Raw genomic sequence first — 23,782 nt, forward strand, 5'->3', positions numbered from 1 at the left:
GCCGCTAGGGAGGGCTCGCCCGCCCCCTGGCGCGTGGGAGGAACGAGCCGCCCAGTCCCGCGCGGTGCCCTCCTGGGCACCACCCCACGGCACCGCGGGTGTCTGTCACGGAGCCCCGCCGTCCCGCTCTGCTGCGGCGAGAAAATAAATATTTCCTTTCCTCACGAGGGAAAAGGGAACAAAAAAGGAGGAAAGCCAACTTGCCCCGTGTGAGGCTCGAACTCACGACCTTCAGATTATGAGACTGACGCGCTACCTACTGCGCTAACGAGGCTCCTCGAAAAGAGCTTTCTGTGAAGGTCTCTTGTAGTACTCCTGCCCGAGATTCCCCCATTCCCGAGAGCTGTTCCTTTCCTGCAGGGAAAAGCTGGACGTTTTTGCAAACGGTTCTGCATTGCCACGCTGTTCTGCGACACGGCTGTATCCCGAGCCCTTGGGTGTGCCTGAACATCCTCGTGTGAGCAGGAACGGCTGCGAGGGCTGCACCAACAGGGCGGAGAGGAAATTCAGCTGTTTCCAGATAATGACAAAAAGTAAAGCAAACCTCGCTTGCCTCTCTGCTCTGAGGAGTCTCTGCTCAGCTGGGATTTCTGCAATGAAGTGAGCTCTGCATTTGGCAGGAGAGGTCTCTGCGATGCCAGCAGAAGCGCTGCCCTGAATCCTAATAGCAGGGCCTCACCCGCTGCAAGGGGCTCAGAGCAGCTGTCACCATGACAGCCTGCCTGCAGGTGCTTAAGCTGAACAGAGAAGGGAAAGCAGATATTTAATTGATGCCAAAAGCCTCCAAAGTTTGCCCACGAGCATTGCTGCAGGGAGGCTGTCTGCCTGCAGTGTGACCGCTGGCACAAGAGGAGAAGGAACATTGCACGTGAGGTGCTCCAAACAGATGAGATGAGATATATGATTGCTTTGGGCAGCCCGAGGGTTCTGCTAAGGAGTGCAGCAGGCAAACCTCGTCACTGGGACGACACCCTGATTTCCAGCAATCGTGCATTCGGGTGCATCCATCAGATGATGACAAGTGCAGGCTGCAAGGCTACGTGTGAACAAATTGCTACGGCGCGGGATGAGTAAATGCACAGCATCTCACAGCCCGAACCGCTGCATCCCTCCCTCCTGTGCAGCTCACGTGCAGAATGAGGCTGTCGTCTTTAAAAGAGTGCCTCTGGGGCTTCAGTGATGGATGAGTTTGGTGCCCACGGCTCTGATAGAATGAAGGAAAGCTGCACCGAGAGTCTGCAATGAGGCACGTGGACAGTGAGTCACCTCGAAGGACAGACTGTTTGGAAACATGTCTGCAGCTGTTTTCCACCTGTACTGAATCACATGGATTTCCCCCCTGTTACTCAAACCTCCTGACACAGCTCCAGAAGGCCCCGTCCCATCTGTTTGCTTGGGAGCCGAGGGATCCGTGGAGAGGACAGCAGAAGTCCTGATGGTGAGCATTTAGCTGCAGACGAAACAAAAGCTGTCCCTGATGCCATTGCCTGAAGCAGAAACCCAGCAGCCTGCAACACATGCAGCTTTCCTCCCTGCTTCTTTTCCTCTTTTGGATGCTCTATTTTTATCTGGAATGTATTCTCTCTCCTCTTCATCTGAATGTTCCCTCTGTGCCTCATTGCCTCCTCTCCCTTCCCCACACCTACACTGTACGCTCTTATCCCACATCTCCATGGGTGCCGTCTCCTCAATCCCTCATAGACCCCTTTCCCATGGCAAACCCATGCCAGCTCCTATGGCACTCCATTGCCCACACCCATTCCCTCCAAATCAGGAGGGAGAAGCAGAGGTCTTCGGGGCAGAGAGATGCTGCAGAGCTGTTCTAACCAAACACAGCATAAAACTTCAGTATTTCTCTCTGGCGCTTTCTCCTCTATGCCACCAAATCCATTATCTGAATCTACCAGCTCTATTTGTTCCCACGGGGAATACAGCAAAAGCCAGTTATCATCATCACACGTTCCCCTGGCACAACCAAACGTCTGAGCGCCCTTCCTTGTAAACAACAAGCAGAGTAAGAGCCCAGAGCTTTCCAGCACTGCTGCTTCAGGCAGGCAGCTTGCAGACCTCACTGCTGGGCTCTCCAACAGGATATACAGAGAGCGAAAGCTCATTGTTCCATTTCTCTCCAGCAATTAAGGAGCTGATGCAGCTCTCTCTGCAGTCAATTAGAGCCTTCACGCTCGCGCTGAAGGGCTTTGGATTGGTCCCAGAGTCAGAGGCCTCATTTTCTGTAATCCTGAAGCATTTGTGCCTTCCCAGCCTCCGAGCAGGACGTGCCAGCCGATGGCGTACCCAGCCAACTATAACCTGATCAGCTAGGAGAGAACTATTTCTTTTCCATTTGGCAAGGAGGACAGAAAACTGTGGCAACGCAGGCCGAGACGGATGAACAAACTCTGTCTGCAACACAGAATACTTGCAGCATGTTTATTTGGCATAAGCCTGCAGTGGGATTTCTGCTTTGCAATCAGCATCCTTGGAGGCAGGGCACTTGGAAGAGGGAATATCTCAATGGAAGGAGCAAAGAATTTTGCTTCATTTTATTGTGATGTAAATATTTCTGTCATCCCAGACATTATTTCCTCGGTGTTTTAAGCTGGAAAATAGCTTTTCTTGTCCCGATTTTAGAATTCCCCATCTTCTCCCTTTCTGTCTGGGCTTTGATCTCACCAGATACTGCAGGAGAAGCTGAACCATGGACAGACAGGGCTCATGTGGGAAGACCCAGAGCACTGCAGAAAATGCTGATGGCGATGACTCAGGAACTGTTTTGCATCCTTCTGCTTTAGAGCTGAGAGCTGTGCCCTCTCTTTATGAAAGAAGGCATGGTATTTCTTCAGCAAGCTGTCCTTGTAATGAAGTATTATTCGATGTAATGCCCAGCTGTGGCCACGAGTGCCTGGGGACACCAAAAACGCCGTGGCACTTTTACAAGGAGCAGTTGTTCTGCTTTGGCCACAGTCCATCCTGAACGATATAATTGTGCCCAACACCTCTGGCAGCTCTATTCTCAGAAGCATTATCTTAAGGACAGGTCATGGGACAGGCAGTCGGGTGCTCCAGGTGCTATTACTAGCTCAGCTGCTGAGCAATGATTGTGCAATTGTTGGCAGCTGAACCTCTGCATGCTTCAGTTTCCCATGATGTAAACAAGGAGGATGTTTACTGAAGCCACGGGCTATGTAGCACTCAGTTAATTGAAAATGCGTGGAGATCCTTTAATCCTAGGTGTCCTCAACAGCAATGGAGGGTTTTGCTGCATGCTCTATCATTCTTACAGGTTTCCCAGCTATTCTTCCTTCCCTCACGCTGCCATTACTGCTTATCAGGTTATGGCTATCTTTGAGTGAAAGGCAGTGCATAAACATAAGTTATTGTTGCTGTCACCAACTCACTCACTGTGCTCTCCTCTGAAACCAACGACTCCCATTGAACAGTTGATCCTGAAGCCAAGAAATATTTGCTGGAGCAGCAGCAGCAGCAGTAACTGATGTCAGGGTTAAATTAGAAGGGGACTTTCATAGAGAAACTCGAAGGTTAGGGTTTTCTTCATAGGATAGGCACCATCTTAGGAAAAAAATTAAGATTCAGACTTCTCAGAAGGGTTGTTTTAAGTCATTGCAAACAACTCACTACAACCCAGGTCTGTCTGACAGCCTCCCATCGCAGCTGGGTAACGGTTGCATGCTGTATTAAATAAAGCCCCGCACTAATCTTTAGCTGAGCTAGATCAATAAGCACAATTAATGAGAAAATAACCAAGGGAAGGTATCTGGAGTCAGGTGAGAATTCAAGTTACTCTGATCATGGCATCCTTCCTTTTATTTTATGACTTATTTCTATCCATGTGCTTGGTGAATGTAATACTTCTGACAGCTGCTGAGCTAATAGCCCTGGACATTCAAGTGCTGCCTTCCAGAAGGGTATAGCACTGCAGGGAAATGGCTTTATCCACGCACTGTAAAAAACCTTTTCAGTACAGTTTTACTAGGCAAACAAGGGGATGTTTCCCAATTCTGATTGCCAATTCACAATTCGCTTCGTTGCGAAGCAGCTAAAATGGAAACCCCATTTTCTCTGGGGCAAAGGGGACGTGGGAGTTTTTCCCCAGGGAAGCACTGTAAATATCAGCTGGGGTTCAGAGAGCGACTCACAGCTCATACAGGCTTTTTAGCAACAGGGGAAAAAAAAGAAAGAAGAGGAAGAAAAACAAAACAAACAAATAAGCAAACAGAAAAAGCCAACAGCCTGCTGGAAGAGCTAACGGTTGGGAAACGCTGACATCTTTAATTCAGGCTGAAAATCTGGTGCAGCCTGCTGGATAGGGCACAGATAGCAGGACCAGAGCTAGGATTCACCCCACCTTGTGTTCTGACCTGCTTTGTAAGCAGGCAAATCACATCTCCTTCTTCATGAGAAAACAGCTCTGACAGGTATTGTAAGAGATCGTTTACTCCCTCCTTCTCCCCACGATGAGATCGATTCTCCCTCAGCCCTTCAGTACACGTTTTACTCATTTCTTGTTCCCTTTTTTAATGTCTGATGCTGACCATCCCACTGCTTCCCTAGGCAGTTCGTCCTGATGCTCCACTATTCTTACCCCTAACCCCGTGTATAACTTGTATCGCCTTTTCCAAGACATAAGCTCATTATTTCTTGTCCGGGACTCACTGCATGCAGAGAACAGCTAATTCCCTTCTGCTTTGCAGCAACCTTTTGCATATATGAAGACTAAATGATGCCTGATTCCAGTTACATCTTCTCCTCTTCAGACTAAGTGCTTTGTAAAACGTTCTAAGACTATCATGCAAACACTCCGTGGGCTACATTTTTCACCAAATCTGAGGCAACTGCAGCTCACAAGCAACGTTTTCTCATTGTAGAATTGTGCCTTGGCAGCACTGGTCCCAAAGGCTACGTCCATGCTGTCATTCCAACTGCGCCTAACACCTTTCTCAAATCCAGACTTGCCAACTGTCTGTGCTGTTGAAATGCAGACATAGGCTAAGGCTGAGATGAAGAGGGAAAGGTCAAGCGAGTCACAGCTCGGATCTAAGTTTTCCTTCTCACAGTCTCTGCAGATTATTCATGAGCTGAACATGTGATAGCCCAGCCTGTCAGCAGACACTCTGATTGTGGCTCTCCCTAAGCACCATATGGATGCTTTCAGGCTGAGCTGCAGCCCTACTAACAGTTGGTAGCATGGAGGAGAATTGCATGACGTGCAGTGCTCGGTATTGTTCAGACTCACCTGAGCATACAGCAAAAACAATGAGTGGTTTCATCAGTGCTTGTCTGCAGTCTGCCTGCAGTCACAGAGTGCAGCATCCTGTGAGATGGGACAGCTCAGGGCACGGTGGGATGTCCTCAGCAAGAGAATGGCCTTCTTTTTCAAGGCAGTCATTCAAATAAGAGAGATTAAAATCAAGCTGAAAGAGAAGCTTGGGATGGTTAGCTTTAACATTGGATTTTTCATGATCACCTATCACCTGCTGTCTCTGGACACCAATGTGAGCACTCATACACCTCAGGGTTGTTTTTTCCCCCCTAATTAGGCACGTCCTTAATGATCCCATCCTATAATTAGCTTGACACCGGAAACGTTTGACCCTGAATCATAACATTAGGCAATGAACCCTCATTCCAGACTGAGAGCACAGCATCACTGCAACTTCAGCGTATTGTCACACCTTGACGAACGCAGAAAGCCTGGCCAGCTCTAAGCTGGTGGGAAAGCAGTTCTTTCCCCGTAGGCTCGTTTTGATAAGGACACTGAGGGCTGCAACACCCTTCAGCATCTCAAGCTGGGCTGTACAGTGAGACCATGCAGTCCTATTGCTGCAAAATCACTCCTCTATTTCAAAACACAGAGCCTCGAACATATGTGAGAGAAAGGGAAGGGAAGGCAGCTGAAAGTCCACCGCCAACAGCTTGTGTCAGAAAGCTGCTGAGGGAGGGAACAGTTGGGCATTTCTAATCGAGACAGAATGTCTGCAGGATGGATGCGGGTAAACTTGGCTGGAGACGAGCACTGTTTGCCATCGAATCGATGCTTGGCAAACAGCACGTGATGGGGCAGCGGGACCGAAAGCCAAGAGAATCGAAACACCTGCCTCTAAAATTCTGCCCTGAGGTTTCTACGCCGACTTTCCAATGCCTTCCTCACCCTGTTTAGCCAAGCACTGTGACTGTGCACAGAGCCCAGCGGCAAGGGAGGCCGTGTTGGGGTGACAGAAAGGCAGTGAGGATGGGGAGAGAGCAAAGCACTGAACGTCCCTCTGCTTTGCAGTGTGTTTTCTTCTAGTGGTGGGACCTGACAGGTAAATCCCCCAGCCCTGGGAGCCGGACTGCCTCTGGGGGAGCTGTGTGCTGCCCACAGGGACATGGCGGGCTGTCCCTGAGGAGGACCGTGGCAGGGCACTGAGGTAGCAAAGGCTTGCGTCCCTGAGGACGACCGTGGCGGGGCACTCCGGGGCAACAACGTCCCAGAAGGAAATACGGTGGGAATGATGGCTGCGTGTCCCTGTGGAGGACCATGGCGGGGCACTCCGGAGCAGTCACAGCTCCGTGTCATGGAGGAGCACCACAGGCGGCCCCGCGACGCTCAGTGCGTGCCACACTCAAGATGGCGGCGGCGCAGCGCCCGCCCCAACCGTGACGCGCGCGTCAGCTGATGGCGCCGCCGCTGGGGGTGGCTGCGGGGGGCGGGCGCCGCCACTCGGGGTTGGGCGCAGCGCCGCGCACAGCGTCCGCCGGGCCTGAGGCCGAGCCGCCGCCGCCATGCCCTCGGAGAAGAGCTTCAAGCAGCGCCGCACCTTCGGTGAGCTTCGGGGGGTGTGTGCGGGAGGGAACGCAGCGGCTGCCGGGCCTCGGCGCTGCGGCGGGGAGGGGTGGGGGGGGGGGGGCTGGAAGGATGTCGGGCCTTCCCGAGCGCTGAGGCCGCCCCACCGCCGGCGGCTGCGGGGGGAGACGCGGCCCCGCCGGGCCTTCAGCGAAGGGCGGCGGACACCGAGAGCCTCGCAGGCTGCCCCGCGCCACCGAGCCGGTGGAATTTCAACCTCTCAACCTCAGCCCGTTCTCTCGGGGCCCTTCCAAACCCGCTGCTGCCCCTCCGCCTGTCAGCAGCCCGGGCCGCAGGTATTAAGTTCAGCTAGGATGGCAGCCAAGCAGTTGCCACTGCGACCGGTGTCGTCAGAGAGCCGTGCTGAGCTGTGTGGCGGAGGGTGGCTCCCAGCACAGCGCTCTCCATCGTTCGCCTCGCTGCGGGTCGGCGTTTCCCACAGCTCGGGGGGCTGCGCTGGATGGCACTGCCACCATCCGACCTGCTCCCGTTGGGGAGTTCAGCAAACTTCCCTGCTCCTGCTTAGGCTGCTCGCGTTTGCTGCCTGCGTGGCTGGTTATTTACATCGGAAAGGAGTATTTTAATGAGGTGCTCTCGCTGCCCTTGAAGTATTAACGCTGCTCTGCGGAGAGCTTAGGCCTTGCAGGATCCCAGCCGAGCAGCCTGCTGAAGGCTCCGCATGTTAGCCGCCTCAGTTCTCTGCTTGATTCACATCCAGCTTAAAACCGTGATTCACTTGAGTCGCATTTCCTCGCTGGGCTCATCAAAGGCACACGGATGCGTTTGATGCACGTGGGCTTAATGTGGGTTAATGGAGAGCTGAGTGATGCTGCTCAGTGACGGGCAGGTAATGCGTGCTGTGCATTAGCATGCCGGCGAGGAGCTGACAGCGCTGATCTCAGCTCTTCTGCCACCAGCAGCACCTCTCCCCAGCGCAGCGCCTGCCGAAGCTGTGGTCAGGCTGTGATGCAACACTCAGTCTTCACCCTCAGAAGTGTTTACGAGATGAGGCCGGCCCGGAAAGCCCCAGCACACCGAGAAGAACCATGGAGGTTAAAATTGAGTTCACTGAATCTGCAAGTAGGCAGGCCGGGAGCAGATGTAAGCGCCTCTAAAAGCAACTGCGGCTGTTTACTTTGGCTCCGGGTTGCACTTTAGCCTGGCTCATAATATCTGTACTATTAATATTTACGTCTGAGGAGAGGTGAACTTTATCCTAAAAACTGGCACAGATAGCAGTGAAATAGCTAGGTACCAGAATCTCCCAACTGCTTCTGCAACAATGTGTGCAGCAGAATCAAAATAGAAAACTCTCACTGGGTAATACAAGAATGTACAGTGTAAGCTGACGCTGCCGGGCCTCAGCTGGTTATAGGTCTCACATTTTAATTGTTGACAACTTCCTCTGCAGGGATCTCGCAGAAATAGCACGGGGTGTTTAGCCTTGGTCTGTAGCTTGGCCGGTGTAATTTGGTGCTGTACATCAATGAGATGTCTGTGGTCGTGGGCAGAAAATGAGGTGGCCGTGGGGTCCGTCTCCCTTTACATTTCCTAGGAGTCCCAGCCAGCGTGTGTGCAGTAGTTGTCACCTGGGGGTTAAAGAGCCAAGTACCACCTGTCAAAGGAGACTTCTTGCTTTTCATGGTGCCGTCCGGTTTAAAAACAGCTTTGCCTGAATTTACTTCTGTGGCTTTCACCAACCTGAAGGTCCTCCCTTCAGCGCAGGGGAAACGAAGTTAGCACAGCGTTGAAGGCAGATGTTTGAACAACAGTTCTTTTAATCTCTTGCAGAGCAAAGAGTTGAAGATGTACGACTGATCCGAGATCAGCATCCAACTAAAATACCGGTGAGTCTTATTCCTACCACCCCAATTTCTGCACGCGTTTGTTATTAAAAACCTGTAAAGAGAGCTGTCCTCATGTGTCCAAATTACACTTTGGCTGGTCAGGGTCACTGAGCCTGGATTGCAGAAGCATTCTCAGGCTAGTTCCCAGCAGGCAGCTGCCACAGCAAGGTGCTGGCTGCGGGCAGGGGAAACAGAGCTTCCTGTGCTGCCTGTTGCAGCTTCAAAGCCACACCCAGGCTGAGCTGTGCGTCCCCAGAGCGTTCAGCTCTTCTTGTTGAAGAAGTGGACTTATTTTTCTTCCCTGAAAGAAGAATCCGCAGAGGCTAATCAAGAAGAAAGCACTGTAATTCGGAAACAGATGTGGCTTTCATCACAAATCTGTGCTGAGAAAGACAGAAAACCTTTGTATGCAGAGGAACGGGTTGTGGCTCTGAAATCTCCAGGAATGTTACTTGTTGTCAAATCCCTCCATCTAGTGTTGGGTCACTCCAAAGAGAAGATCAGCCCTCCTTTTTTCACTTGCCTTTATTTAGTCAGTTCCAAATGTTGCTTAAAACTCTCTTTTTTTTAATGGGATCCTCAGTGCAAATAAAGCATTCTAGGAAGCAAAAGGTGGGGAATGCAGAATCTCACAATGGCTGAGGTTGGATGGGGCCTTTGGAGGCTATGATGCCCAGGCCCTGCTCCAGCAGGGACACCCTGAGCAGCGTGTCCAGCACCACATCCAGGTGGCTATAGGAGATCTCCATGGGGAATGTTGCCTCTCTGGGCAATGCGTGCCTGTGCTCAGTCACCTGCACAGCACAGTGCTTCCTGGTGGTCAGAGGGAATCTCTTGTGCTCCAGTTGTGCCCACTGCCTCTTGTTCTGGCACTGGAAACCACTAAAAAGAGCTGGCTCCACCTTCTGCCTCCTCCCCTCAGGCATTTATAGACATGGATGAGTGGAACTGGGAAGTTTCGCAGAGATGAGGCATTAATCAGATGCCATAACTTTGGTTCTCAGCGATGAGTGCTGATGGCCACAGAAGAATTGGCTCTCAGAGGGAACAAACTGCCTGCAAGCAGCAGTTGTGGTGCAAGCTTTTTAGCAGAAACAGTCGCTGTCTCCATGTGAAATTGAAAAGTTTCCAGCTTCACTTTAGCATTAAGCTACTTCTTGAAGCCACCGCTGCTGTTTTAGCATGCTGCTTGGCGTGGGAACAAGTAATATTTTATAGCTGCAATTTTTGGACTTATCTGGAATCTGCAGTTTTCCCAGAAGGCCCTTTCATAACAAATCTTTTCCCTCGCAGAAGATTGCTTTTTCATCCACCTTTCACAGATCACTTAGCAGTACTCCCCAAGCTCTGTGACCACAGATTGAAAACCACTGATTTACAGCAAAGCTCTCATTTCAAGTCCGCCATGGAGATATTACTGGGGAGAATTCAGAGGTACCTGACCAACTCGTTAAAGATGCAGTGATACAGACTGGCAATGACAGCACAGGCATGCACGGGATCCCTGGGGCTTGCTCTGCTTGCCAGACCACGTTCTAGCTTGAGTCATTGCCTCATTATCATCATTAACAGTTCTGGATGAGTTGAGATGACGATGTCATGGTGCATCACTCCTGTACGGTTATCATCCTCTGTTTTGCTGTTGACAATATTATCCATTGCTTACAGCCTACCTCATTAAGAACAGTGCATTTTTTTCCCCCTCCAGAATTACCCAGCACGTATTTTAACTGATGTAAGAAAGTTTCTCTCTGATGTAATTAAGTTGGCTTAGTATCCCTTCACCTGTGCAGCTTCTGAATATCAACACAGCCAGGCCTCACGAGCATGGACACGATCCAAGTCCCTTCCAAGTGAATGGTGTCACGTAGCTACCATTGATTTTAACAACAACAAAGCCTGCGTGGCTGTGGAAACGGGTACACGAGTTCTGAGATCATTCCTTAAAAGCAGGAACTACATACAGTTGCTGGGCAGGGTGCTGCTTAAATTGGCAAACCCACAGTTTCCTCATGAGTTAAGTAGTTACTACATAACAACCTTGATGGAATTACTGGTTCCTAGGCACGCTGTCTTGAGATTAAGGGGGAGGAAGTTCTCTGCATTGAGGCTTTAGATCCTTCAAAAGTCACTTTTTCTCATGCATGAGAGAAACCACAGCAGGAGAACAGACTGGCATGCTAATCCAGAGCTGTAGTTCTTAGAAAGAGACAGCCCGTTAGTTGGGAGAAGCTGGAGAAATTGTGGTGAGAGCTGCGTGAGGCTGCAGGCTTCCATAGCAGCCAATGCAACGTGTTAGAGAGAAGCCTGCTGTACCTTTTCCTGGTTTCCTTGTTGCTGGGTAGTTCAGAGCTAAATTAAAGGATCCCAGTGAGTAAACCATTCTAAAACTGCACTGAAGTTGCAAGTGTGTGCTGTGAAACCCGTTTGTTCCCCCATCTTAAGCAACTCTTGCAAACAGAAGAGGCAGGTGACAACGATTATAATGCAGATGTGACATTCACAAACCAGACTGCCATTTACAAATGAAGTGAAATGGAGTTTAGGGTGAATCCTCCTACTTGGCTGTGTTTAAAATGGAGGGGAGTGAGGACCCTAAGCACTGTTTCTGCCTTTCACATCTTCTGCTCCTTTCTTTGTTTCTTCTTAGGTGATCATTGAAAGGTACAAGGGGGAGAAGCAGCTTCCAGTTTTGGATAAGACCAAGTTCCTGGTGCCAGATCACGTCAACATGAGCGAGCTAATCAAAATCATCAGGTAGTATGCTGTGATTTCACACCATGCACTGCATCAACAGTGTACAGCCCACCCAGTGTATAGTTTTGGGAACCCTTTAAATGGAAAAAGCATCTAACGAGTGCTTGTATCATCCCTAGGATGGATTCACAAGATAGCACGCTTCCTTTGGCTCTGTTGGGAAAGACCTTAGAAAAGGGTTGAGCTCTCAGTTTGCTTTTGAGAGAAATAACCATTTCCCAGACACGGAGGAGGGAGTCAGGCTATGAATCCCTGTCTGACATGGCTGTTTCCTGCCCAGCTATTTTGGGATGCCTTCTCAATATTCTGCCTGGGAGTCCCTCTCTGGAGTGCCTGCCTCCTCCCATTGCTGGAGAGGGAGCTGGGGCTCCTAGTCAAAGCTCCAGGCTGTTGCTTGAGGTTGACACTGGCATCCTTTGATCATGAAATGAGGTTACCCTCACTGACAGCGCTGAGGCCTGAAAAACATACATTCAGACGAGCGCTGTCTTGACACAGCTATCTGCACAGGCTGTGGTTTCAGTGTTGCTCCTTGCTGGTGCTTGAGCTTTGCCTACTAGAAAATAAGGGGAAATAACCATGGAATGTGAATTGCGTGGCTTTCAACTGCAGTCAGAGCTTCTGCTCAAAGTGCAGTTCTCTTGGCATAATGTCAAGCAGGAATACTTGATTAGTAAGAGCTCTCAAGCAGTAAACTTGGAAGCTAGCAGCAAACCAGAGTTTGTTTTTCATTGGTCACTGTTTGGCAACAAAAGGCCATGACAGTGCCCTCTAACGGGATACAGGCAGTACAGAGCAAGAGCAGGTAAAAAAAAGAAGGAAAATTGACTCACCCCTTCCAGTGACAGCCCAAGAGAAATGCAGTCTCTGCACAGAGAAATACTGCTCCCTTGGCTGCTAACCCTTAAATGAGGGTGAGGAGGGGGCGGATCCCCTTCTGGTCACTCAGTTGCATGGCTTGCAGCTGAGCTCCCTGGGTTAGCCATACTTCCTCACCTGGTGCTCAGCCGCAGGTTCAGGCTGTGACCCAGCAATTCCTCTGTAGTCACAGCATAGTGCAGAGCTGGTTCTTGGAGGACACATGCTGTAAAAGCTGGGTATTGTCCTACGTGTCCAAACAACTCCGTGCCCTGGAGGCTTTGATAAAAGCCTTGAGCAAGTCCCAGCTCTGGTGTGACTAAGGAAGTGAGGTAGGGTTTTGGAAATAAGAACCTGATTCCCCAGGTGATCTAGAATTTCTAATGGAGGCCTCGGGCAAGAAGTTTAACAGCAAGATGCAGGTTTTTCCCCCCTTCTTTTGTTTGGCTTTGTTAATAGATGACTTAGCCCTGTCTGGACTTGGTCCTCAGCCAGCTTCTCTTGCGCACAGCAGAACCAGCGTGTCGTGCAGGCTGCCCCTGCCCAGCCTCTGAGAGCTGTTGCCTTCTCTGCTGGCTCTCTCTGGAGCTGTTAGTGCACACTGTGGGAGGGCCCTCCCCAGGCTGTGACTGAGACTGAGGAAATGCTTATTTCCAGTACAGCTGCCTCCGCTCAGCAGCGAGCAGAAGTGGCAGTGAAGCCTTTCTGATCTGCTGTTCTTTTCTCCTCATTTGCACCTCCTCTTATCTGCGTTCCTGGTGCCAACCCAGGGTAGATGTTTGTAGTGCCGTGCAGGCTGGAAATTCTGTTGCTCTCTGTCTTTCTGCGGTGCTTCTCATGGGAGGAAAGATGAAGGGGAAAGGTTCAACACGGGCTGTGGCAGTGCTGACGTCAAAGTGAGTTTAAAAGGAACGGAGCCTTCGGGTGGAAGCTCTGCCAGTCCTTCTTCCCCAGGTTTACATTTCCAGTGGGATGCCGTGGAGCTCAGCAGCGAGCCAAAGGTCCCGTGGGTCTTGAGTGTTTGCAGGCTGTACGGGATGATCTGCTGCCCCAACGTCATCCTGGCAGGGAACACCTCTTCCTGTTCACTTCAGTTTAACGCTCTTTGGGAGTGCAGCCTGTGCTGTTCCTGTGAGATAAGGGTTTCTGCCAGTAGATGTGTCTGAGAGCACTTGGCAGATGATGAATTTCATACAGCTTTAGGGTGAGAACCAAATGCCTTCTGTAAGGCAGGGCTGCTTTGGGTGGAGGCATCCCACTGCCGTCATTGGTGGAGGACTCTGTTTTACCCCCCATCTTAAAGCCTTTGTTTGCATTGTCATCCCTGTGAACCTCCTTCCCTGCTTCCTGACTTCTAACAGGCGACGCCTGCAGCTGAACTCCAACCAGGCCTTCTTCCTCCTGGTGAACGGACACAGCATGGTGAGCGTCTCCACGCCCATCTCCGAGGTGTACGAGAGCGAGAAGGACGAGGACGGCTTCCTGTACATGGTGTATGCCTCTCAGGAGACTTTCGGAGTGCAATCTTCCGTCTAGGACACGCAGGTGGCTTCTAGCCTAGGATTTTGGTTTACCCTTGGCCATCACCCCCACTCTTCCCCACACGCACCCCAGGGAAAGAAACGGATGTCACCTATGCTCTCAGTACCTTAGCATAGTCTTGCTTTAGCAGGTGTCTTATCTTACCTTGCCTTGTTTGTGACTATTAAACAGTACAGACGAGCGCCTCCAGCTTTGAAACCTGCTGTAATATTCCACACAGGCACATTTACATGTCTGGACTTGACAAATGGAACCCAATTGTGCATGTGATGATTGCAAATAAAGGGACACTCGATTGACTTTAATGAGCAAACAGGCACCAGTGAGGAGCTAAAGTGTTTCATGTGACAGTTTTCTGGAGAATCTCCCTATGATTCCTTAAAGCTTTTCTTTCTTTCTTTTTTTTTAATGGGAGGGCTTCTAGTTGAGAGCAAATGTGTTTTAGTGTTCCAAAGCAGAGCTTTGCCTTCTGCAGCTCGCTGAGATCTGTCGGTGCTGCAGCCGTTAAGGTGAGCGCTTGGGGTGAGCTGGGGGAGTGCAGCTCTTCGTCTCCTCTTCTTTTGGCACTGCTGACGTAGGGACGGTGCCACGTTCTGAAATAACTCATACCAAACACCACAGCTTTATCATAGTTTTAGGAAGCGTTAACTGTAAACACCCGGACAGGTAACGCTGAAATAAACTCCAGTCTGTCCTGAGTTTCCAATGCCTGCGTGTTCAGTGAAACACTGTTGTTCATAGGGGCTTGCTTCCAAAAGATCCTCCCTCCGAGCTGCAGCCCTGGCCTGGGAGGAGGTGAAGGGCACTGCTGCCGGCAGGGTTGGCTGGTGGGAAGCGAGCCAGTGTGTGTAAGCCCTGTGACAGGAGCAGCTGAACAGCTTTGTTAACCACCTCCATCCTGACCGTCAGGCTCAGACATGCTGCTGGCATTAGGACCCCGTTGTGTCACTTGTTTTGCATGTTAGCGCTGGTGGGGTCGGGCAGAACCGCTTTCTAACAGCTCCTCACGTCCAGGAGCTGCTGGGGGGATGTGACGAACAGTGTTTTTCCATCGCCGAAGCCTCCTGCGTGGACCTGGAGCCTCGGTGTGACTGCTGGCCCGGGCAGGGAGCAGCCTGTGCAGGGGAAGGCTGCCTGCTAAGCCCCGTGTTTTTCCTCTAGACTCGTTGTCAAGTGAAGTGTAGCAGGATGAGATTCCTCTTGTATATTACGTGTCTGTGAACTAACTCCATCTGTTACTGGAAGCTAACTTACTATAATGGGGGGAGAAGAAGCAATACTACTGCGTCTTGGCACTCTAGCTCAATAAGGTGTACAGTTTGTACCTACCTACACCTCTTTGCATGCATCTCGTTCACAAGGCTTACTTCATGATTTTTTTAATGTTCTTTGTGTTTTTACTCCAGCGTAAACTTTTCGATGCAGCTCGTTCTCTGTTTAGTTCCGTTCGTGTAAGGAATTGTTTAACTCATGACTGACAAACCCAGACTTGTAATTACGACGTGATCGACTGATAATTCCTGTACAAAATGTTGCTTTTTTAAAATGAATACAGTGCTGGTAGGGGTGGATTGCATCCCAACTGAACGGCGGCTCCTGTGGTTATTTGTGGGCAGCTTCCTTCCATTCTGCCTGCAGGGAAGGACCGACGCTGGGACTGTGCTGTGATAGCTGTGATTCACAACCTGCGTTGGGGGGGGGACAGCCAAATGAATAACAGGGATACAAACCAGACCCTGGAAACCACCCCCAGAGAGGGGAGGTCCTTTAAAGAGCAAAAGAAAGGGAGGGATTCTGTTTAACTCTTTATTTTCCATACATTAAATTTACTCAGATAAAAACATTCTAAAAATGTACAATTTTTACTTTTTAACAAAGTATAATAAAACATAAAAATCCCAATACCAGAATACTTGACATTTACAGTTCAAAATCAAATTAGCTGAATATTAAATATTTACAAAACTATTTAAAATATTTATAAAGTTACATGCACAATTTGTAATACTAGAATTGACCGAAGTAAAAGAAATGGCTCAAATGGGAGCAGGAGTTTCCTTCATTCCTCATGGAAAGTTATGTCCAAGAGAAGCTGTTAATCTGCACTTGAAAACACGCAGGATTTGCTTTCTGCATCAGTCCCAACGCGTTCCTTGTTTGTTTGAGAGCATCCAGGTATTTCCAAGGGGTTCTTACAACAGATGGAGGGCGGTGGGGGTGCTCAGGGTTCCCAGACTCTTTTGCTGGCGCTGTTACATCGGTTTCAGTCCAGGTTTGCCTGCGCACAGGCGTTCCAGACTGCTCCAAATCCACAGCTCTGTGCATCCGTGACCTCCAACAAACCTTCCTGGATGTGATGACACTACAGACAGACAGCTAACCCACACGCAGGGCTTTTGGGTGATGGCACATTCTGGGGAGGAGTGCTGCTATGCCAAATACGCCACCAGGCAGCTCTGGGTCCCTTCCCCTCGAAGCCTGCCTGCCAGAAGCAGCGTGAAACCCAATGTGGGGTAACGGTGAGAGCTTAGTGTTAGACCATCATTACTGGGAGTCTGTTGCTTAACGTGCTAAGATTTAAGGACCATGGTGTGCACACTGCTGAAAAGGCTTCACGAAAAGTAAAGCGCGATGTTGTTTGAAGGGAAAAGATGAAGGAAACCTGTGACCAATACCTTGCTTGCTAAAATGAGCCTTCCTCGCTTGCTCTCCCTACTGCTCAGCACCAAGCAGGGCATCTGTTCATGCTTACCTCAGAGCCTGCAGCGTGAGGAGCTGGCTGGAAATCCCACCCTGCTTCTGGTATTCCCATCAAAAGGAAAACACTCCTGGAGACGCATTGCCCACCACACCTCCAGCCTCCCTGCACCCCGCAGGGCACGGCTCGGGGCTCCCCTCTGCCTCACGCATCCAACTCATCTCTATTCCACAGTGAAATCCATGTTGAGAACTAATTCTTGTTATACTTCCAGGACAAAGATAGGAATAAATAGCGTGCTTTGAAATCTCTCCATGTACAAAAATAGGTTTGAAGAACTGGTTCTTTCAGCCAGTGAAGCTGGAACTGCTATTCTAAAATGAGCTGCCTTACTTCTCAGGGGGTGGGGAGATGGGTTTGGGCCTTTGAAAAACAGACAAAGGGTTATTTTACGGAACTAAAGTGCTCTGCTCAGACTTACCAACTTTGGCTGCTCTTGGTCCAAAGCTGACAGCGCTGACGAGCAGATCTGAAGCCACAGCTGGCTGTGGTGTAGGGAAGGCTCTATCACTGGTGCTGGTCCATCAGACACTTCTCTATCACGCTCACGTTGCTTTAAGGTACTCGAGACTTCTGAATGTGAACTTACTCTAAGGTCAGACTTCACCATTTCAAAATGTTACCTAAAAGTACATGGAAGCCACTCGAAGAAACATCGGCCTTAACTTCACACAGAGGAAACAACCCCAAGGAAAGCTCTGAAGGTAGGAATGAAACAGTTTGCTGGACAGGAGTTCAGTCCTACAGTCCTTCTGTTATGGTTTCGACTCGGTGATGAGATCAGACAAGACTACATTCCCAGCCTTGGGCGTTAAAACAAAACACAACTGGTACAGAGAACAGAGATTCTTTTCCCGTCGATTTTTGCTGTTTTGAGAGGGTGTTTAACACTTGCATGGGTGTGGAGACAGTTCATTTAAACACGATTCTGGTTTAAAACACTGTTTTTTTTTTAAAAAAAAAAAAGGAAGTGAAAAATAGGTTAAGGTTTGGCTTTCAGCACATGTTCCAGGCCACTGGAGAGACCCCAAAGCTGTGAATAGTAAACATGGCCAGCGAAAACCCTTTCCTTCGGCGTGACGCGGTGCGGCAGATTGTTCCTACCATTGTCTCAAGCTCATTAAGGCAAAGAAAATTGCATTGTCAGTTTTCATCACTTGTAGTGTTGCAGGTCTGAAGGTGGTTAATTGAACGCAGGTGAGCTCGGAATGCGGGCAGAGCCAACAGGAGCGTTTCAGCGGCGTGAGCCGGGCTGAGAGCAACCCCTCGATTAGTTGTCATTGCATAGGAAGAAGACATCACCTTTTCTTTTTCTTTTGCAACCAAACGTTGATTGTGACCCCAGCCAAAGTCAGCTGCGCCGCTACAACACGTCCTGCTGGGGTTGAAACGGGTGTGAGAAACGCCTCCAGGTGTAAACAAGGCTTTAAGATCTTCCACGCTGCAGCGTGCAAACATCTCTCCGTCAGACGCATCGCCCACTGAATGGTGCCCAATTCCTGGGGTGAGCCACGAGGTTTGTGCCTCCCTTCAGTGAGACAGGACCAAACTGTTTCAAATGAGCAGTTCAGGATTTGTTCGGCTTCCTCTCAAGCCCTAATTTAGATTTATCACCCACAAATTATGTACGCTAAGTAGCTAACACCAAAGCTAGTCATCTACAATCTATTGCAACGAAGGAGGCTGACAGTAAATCCTTCCAAGTCTTGAGAATAATGAAGTTTACTACCTCTTACATGTTTTGACTCCTACCGCTTCTGAATTCCGTTGCAAAAGCCACGGGGTAGGAGTCAGAGGGTTGGGTGGTTGGGTTGGTTGGTTTGTTTGAATATAAAGTAAAGCAAAAGCTTAGAAACTCTGCCGCCAGAGTTCTTCTTTAAGATGGTTTAAAATTCATTTACAAAAGCAGAATAATAAGGTTTCTGTGAAAGAGACCTATGTACAGTAACAGGACGTAAAGGTCGTTCTGTGTACTACAGGAACGCATCCTCGAAGCCTTCATGACTCTGGAGTCTCTGGGATTTGGACCCTTGGAAACTAAGCATATTCCATCGCTGGGAACCCAGCGCTGACAGGTAAGACAATGAAGCACAAGTTTGTTTCCAGAAGGAACCGAAACTGCTGCGTGTGTTCTTTTGGGAGGGAAAGGAGAGACTGACTTCAGATCGTTACTGTGTCGTTACGTCACGTAGCCTGCTGGTGCCAATTGGTAAAGGTCGGAACTTCTTTGCCTCTTGCACTGGTCTCAGAGTGACACCGTCTGCTAGAAGTGCAGAAAGCTCGAAGAGTTTTACATTCTTCTGTAGTGCAATCCTTAAAAATCCCAGAGATTAGTGCCTGATCACTTTTGAAAAAAAGTAGACATTTTACCTAGCCCAGGGGTGCCAAAGTCCTTCTGGCAAACAGAACCAGGACCTCACCACGTAGCTGCCCTGGAGTCAGACCTTTACCTTCAGAAGTCCACGTATGGCAACGTTCTCCAGCAAAAGAAGTACGTAGGGTGTTGTACTCGCAACAGAAAATGCAGCTGGCCAGCTCCACCATCCATCCAGTACGCACCGTCCTATGACACGGGGTCAGAAGTTCCAACAGCAAGATCCAAGCTTGAATTTGGCAATCAAAAATGGGTTCGATGCACCCCTAAGCTAGATTTCCTACCTAATCTAATAAAGTAAAGCACCTTTGGATTAAAAAATACATTAAGCTTAACAGCAACTGGATGTCTCAGTTTTGTAGTTCAGTCTCCTTCTATCTCCATGGCTTACAGTATTTTTCTTGCCAGGTAGAAGATCAGTCTGTGGAGTCGAGGCTTTCAGAGGGAGGAGCGTATTTCAGCCTGAAAGTACCTGGGGGAAAGGGAACAGAAGCATTAGACAGTACAAAGCTTTCCACGGTGCTTACACCTCAGAACTTTCCCAAACCACTTCTCATGGGCCATCAGCACACACTGCAGCCTAACAGAGCCCACAGCAGTGCTCTCCAGCTGCAGAAAAGCCTACCAAGTGTGTGCCTATGGCTGACAGAAGCCAAAACCAAAGTACGGCTTCACGCAGCCAGACTCACTGCCTCAGATGTAGTTTTAGGGCTGGCAAAAATAATGAGACTGGGAGAGTTTCAGTGGATGTCCGGTAAATGAAATTCAGCTTTGAAAGGCAGCAGACCGCACTTCTGAATGAGCACTGCCGGAGTCAGTGCCACTTCTGTCCCATCAGCCACTACCAAACGATGAGATGCAGGAACCCCACTCATTTACATGGGAATTGCTGCCTGAAAATCAGTCACTTGTTAATTTGTAAATATTTGAGGTCTCATCTGCACTGTACGAAAACAAACGCAGGCACATGCTATAGGCAAGGCAGGACATAAAACACAGCACTTCAGTGCTGCTTGCTCCAGTCATAAGTCCCTACTGAATTTTTAAGCTCGTGTCAAATGCAGATGATTTCAAAACAATAAGCTGATCAAAAAAACAAAGGAAAATGGGGCTGCAGATGGTTCTTGGTAAAGTGACATTTCTCTTAGTTCTCTCCTGCCCAGAATTAAGGATTTCAGCCCTCTCCCGGAGCTGTCCCCATATAAGCAGTATCTCCTACAGAATGAGCAAAGCAGCCAACTCCAACGTGGCACCTTCAAGAGGATTTGAACAATAATCCTCCATTTGTCTAACTGGTTTGGGAAGAAGGGAAGGAGGCAGCAGACATGTTTAGAACTCAGACTTCCAGGGGAACCTGAACCTACAGCCTGGATTACAGGGCTAAGCAGCCACGGCTCTGCTGCAATCTGCCAACAGAACCTCCTTCCCCTTCCGTGTGTTTCACCACTTCACACAGAGCTCAAAACCAACACCTTCCCTCTTTGTGGGACTCCTCTTAGCCCAGCCCAGTGCTCTGTGCTGAGCCGGGCCCCGCTGCAGCCCCCGCGCCCACCGTTACCTTGTCGATTGAAATCCATTGGAGGCTGTTTGCAGTCCTGAGCTCTGTGCCCGCTGGCCCCACAGTTGTAACAGGAGAGATTCCCATTTTTTTTGTGGCTCGAACCATTGGTGTTTCCCATCATTCCCTGTGCCTGATAAACCCCCGCTGTCCCTGCCATAAAGTTCTGCATCGGCGGTACCGCAAACGTCGACTGCCCCGTCATCACGGAGTCCGGAGCGATGCCGCTGTTGTAGGCGGTGTGGACTACAGGGAAGGTGGTGCTGCTGTTGTACTGCTGCGTGTTGATGTAGCCGTTACTGCACAGGGGGTTGAAGGGCAGAAAAGGGAAAGTAAACATTGAAGGTCCTGAAAACGGGTGCTGGAAGTAGTTGGCGTAGCTGACGGTCATCCCGCTGGAGCCGCAGTTCCCGCTGCACCCGCAGGAGCTGCACACCATGCAGCCGGGGGGCTGCGGCTGCTGCTGCTGGTGGTGGTGGTGATGGTGGTTCTGGTTGGGCACAGGGATGCTCCCCGCAGACCCGCTGCTGCTGCTGCTGCTGCTACTGCTGCTGCTGCTGCTGTTGCTGTAGAAGTTGTTCTCGGCGACGGATGAGAGCGTGGGGCTGGAGCTGGGCGCAGGGCAGCTGGGCAGGTTGGCCATGGTTGCAAACGACGTGGAAGGGTGGCTGCTGGATGAGGCCGCGTTGCTGTTTGCGCAGAAGCTGCCTTGCATGGGTGCCACGGGCACGCTGCTCATCGCAGAAAAGGCAACTTTGGTGTTGGCTGTGTACAGAGCAGTCCGGGGATTTATTATTGCAGGGGACACCGTTATTTGCATATTACTGGAGCAGGAAGTCTGTCCAGCAATGGCAGGATCGGTAGGAACAGAGGACGACACCAGGAGCTTGATGGGTGGGCGAGCAACGTGGAAGACCGTGCTGGATGTGACAGTGGCAGCAGTACTCGTCTCTACTATCAGTCCTGGCTGCTGAGCTGTTTTCATCACTCTGTCCAGAGTTGAAGCGTGGACGACTTTGGTTCGGGGCCCAAAGTTAATAGTAGATGTGGGCGAGCTGTTCTCAGCAGCCCCTGAAAGCACTTGCAAGGGCTGATGGGGAGAAGGTGCAGACATGACATCCACTACCGTATTCCCAAAGCTCTTTTCCATTTTTATGCTGCCTCTGGGTCCTGGAGAGACTTTATTTCTTTCTTCTAAAGATAAAAGTGAATGCATGGACGACGAAAGTAGCTTCATGTCTGCATTGCCACGCTCCGATTTATGCACTGAATTTAGCATCCGAATGGGGGTGATATGAGTAGAGGCCGCTGACATCATTTGCATTGGCAGAGTATGGTGGCCGGACGGATTGGAGCCTGCATCATTTTGCACTGGTAAGACCTGAGCAGTGGGTCTGGCAGAGCTTGAAGTGAAATGGTTGAGTAACATCACCGGCTTCTCCTTTTCAGAACCGTCTAAGTGAATCTCCAAGCCTAGGGACAGAAACATCCATAAGCACAACAGCTTCACAAGACAGAGCAGCTCCACACCAGTCCCCTCCCTGGCTGCGTCTGCTTACGTCTCTCATTCTCCTCGGCGCTGTCTGAGCTCTCCTCCCTCGTCTGGATCCCCATGGGGCTGGAAGAAGAGCTGGAGTACTCGGAGGAGCTGCCCTCCCGGGGCAGAGGGTGGGCTGGCTGATCCACATCCACCCGCAGCTCTGCAGATGACAACAATGGTAGCACCTCATTGACACCAGCTCTTACAGCTGCCAACACCAGCTGACTTAGAGCAATGCAATACACAGCTTTACAGAGGCAGGCACTGACTAAGCAGCAGCACTCTGGAGGCACAGCAGTTACTGACTAGTGCAGCTAGCCACGAAAGCCACAAAGAGGCAACCACTTTCTACTGCACTCCCTATACACAGGAATCAGACTGATTGCTTCCTGTTAAGCCGATGGCATTTCAGAAGATGAAGTTCACAACAGATTGGTGGAAAAGCAGTGAAAGAATGGACATATTCAGACCTGAGAGGGCAGCACTGTCCTCTGCTCCTCTTTCTTACCTGCAGCGTGGTTGCCACGAATACTCTGGAGAGGCCCCACATGTGTAGTAGGGGGAACCCTTGCCACACCACTGCTGGTAACTGAAGAAGGTGTTGTGGGGTTGAGGCACCGTTTCTCTGATTTTTCTCTACGGGACGATGGAGAAATGTGTGAAGACACAAAAACTGGCTTAAGCACATCAACAGATAAATCAATTTCTGAATGAAACTGAAGCAGACAAAGCTCACTAAGTAATCTGGGAAAGTTAGCTCCTTGCAAAGGGAAACGTTTGGCAATGACATCAGCCTTGACCTTAGCTTCTTACCAGCACTTACTTCAGCCTTTCTGCCATCACGACTACATTTATTCGAGCAACAACATGATAAAGTGGTGACTACGTTCTATCACACGCTCTGTAGGCACAGCCCAAACACAGCCACACACACCAACACCAAAGCAAAGCCAAATGAAATCTAAGGTGGTAAGTCCAAAACCTAAATGAGGACACCTCATGATGTCAGAAGCTACTTATTAAGAACAAACCTAAAAAGCATTGAAGAAAGGTTTGTGTACCCAGTAAGCTTGTCTCCTTTCCTCACTAATATCAGCAGTCCAATAGATGTGCCTCCCTCCCACACACAGCCTTTGTGTGTACCATCACGGCTGCAGCACTAAGAATTATTTACGCACAAATTACTTAATCTGACAAAACAAGAGCAAGTTCCATGGGCACAAAGACCGGCTAATTACTCAGACTGCAAGATACGGCAGAGAAAGCAAACAATCGTGGCAGAGAAACAGAAGGGAAGGGAAAGAAGCAGAATAGAAATACCACTGTTCTACAGTTCTATGATATTCCTGCAGGTGAGAGGGTGTCTGCTTGTTCAGTACTGCTGAGTTCAGCTGAGGCTATGCACAGTCCTCCACCTTGCACTGAAACGATTCTAAGATTGTCTAAGGCACAGTTCAAATGGAACTCACCTAAATATAAAATGTACTCTGTACATCTGCTTTGCTGTATCTGTTATACAAGTTACAACAGTATGTGCCTTTTGTAAATTGCTCCAAAAATGTTCCCCTCCTCAGAAGAGCTGTCATGGTGCATTTATGCTGCGATTGGGTTGCCACGGTGCTCACAGACCCTTTGCACATGGTTATCCTCATACAACCCTGAGCAGGCAGTGGTAAAGCAGTATGCACAGAATGCTCTGCATCC

The 23,782-nt window shown here is 49.8% G+C and overlaps 2 protein-coding genes and 1 non-coding gene across 3 annotated transcripts in view; 1 reads left to right on the forward strand and 2 right to left on the reverse strand.

Annotated features, from left to right (window-relative positions):
* Positions 1–201: 201 nt before the first annotated feature.
* On the reverse strand, positions 202–274 carry TRNAM-CAU. Its single transcript has one exon. It is a non-coding gene; the product is annotated as a tRNA-Met (tRNA).
* Positions 275–6,719: 6,445 nt separating this feature from the next.
* MAP1LC3B (microtubule associated protein 1 light chain 3 beta) lies at positions 6,720–15,435 on the forward strand. The gene is made up of 4 exons (NM_001031461.2): positions 6,720–6,823; positions 8,636–8,691; positions 11,342–11,448; positions 13,668–15,435. The coding sequence occupies exons 1-4, from the start codon at positions 6,784–6,786 to the stop codon at positions 13,840–13,842; spliced, it is 378 nt and encodes a 125-aa protein (NP_001026632.1). The 5' UTR covers positions 6,720–6,783; the 3' UTR covers positions 13,843–15,435.
* Positions 15,436–15,640: 205 nt separating this feature from the next.
* ZCCHC14 (zinc finger CCHC-type containing 14) overlaps positions 15,641–23,782 on the reverse strand; it is a 44,541-nt gene continuing 36,399 nt past the window's right edge. The window contains exons 10-13 of the mRNA XM_015292651.4: positions 22,587–22,714; positions 22,098–22,238; positions 20,539–22,011; positions 15,641–19,452 (exon numbers count right to left, since the gene is read on the reverse strand). Of these exons, the coding sequence (XP_015148137.2) occupies positions 19,397–19,452; positions 20,539–22,011; positions 22,098–22,238; positions 22,587–22,714 (1,798 nt within the window). The 3' untranslated portion in view covers positions 15,641–19,396. The remainder of the gene's footprint in view (positions 19,453–20,538; positions 22,012–22,097; positions 22,239–22,586; positions 22,715–23,782) is intronic.

The sequence above is a fragment of the Gallus gallus genome, chromosome 11 (assembly GCF_016699485.2).
Source record: "Gallus gallus isolate bGalGal1 chromosome 11, bGalGal1.mat.broiler.GRCg7b, whole genome shotgun sequence".
NCBI lineage: Eukaryota > Metazoa > Chordata > Aves > Galliformes > Phasianidae > Gallus > Gallus gallus.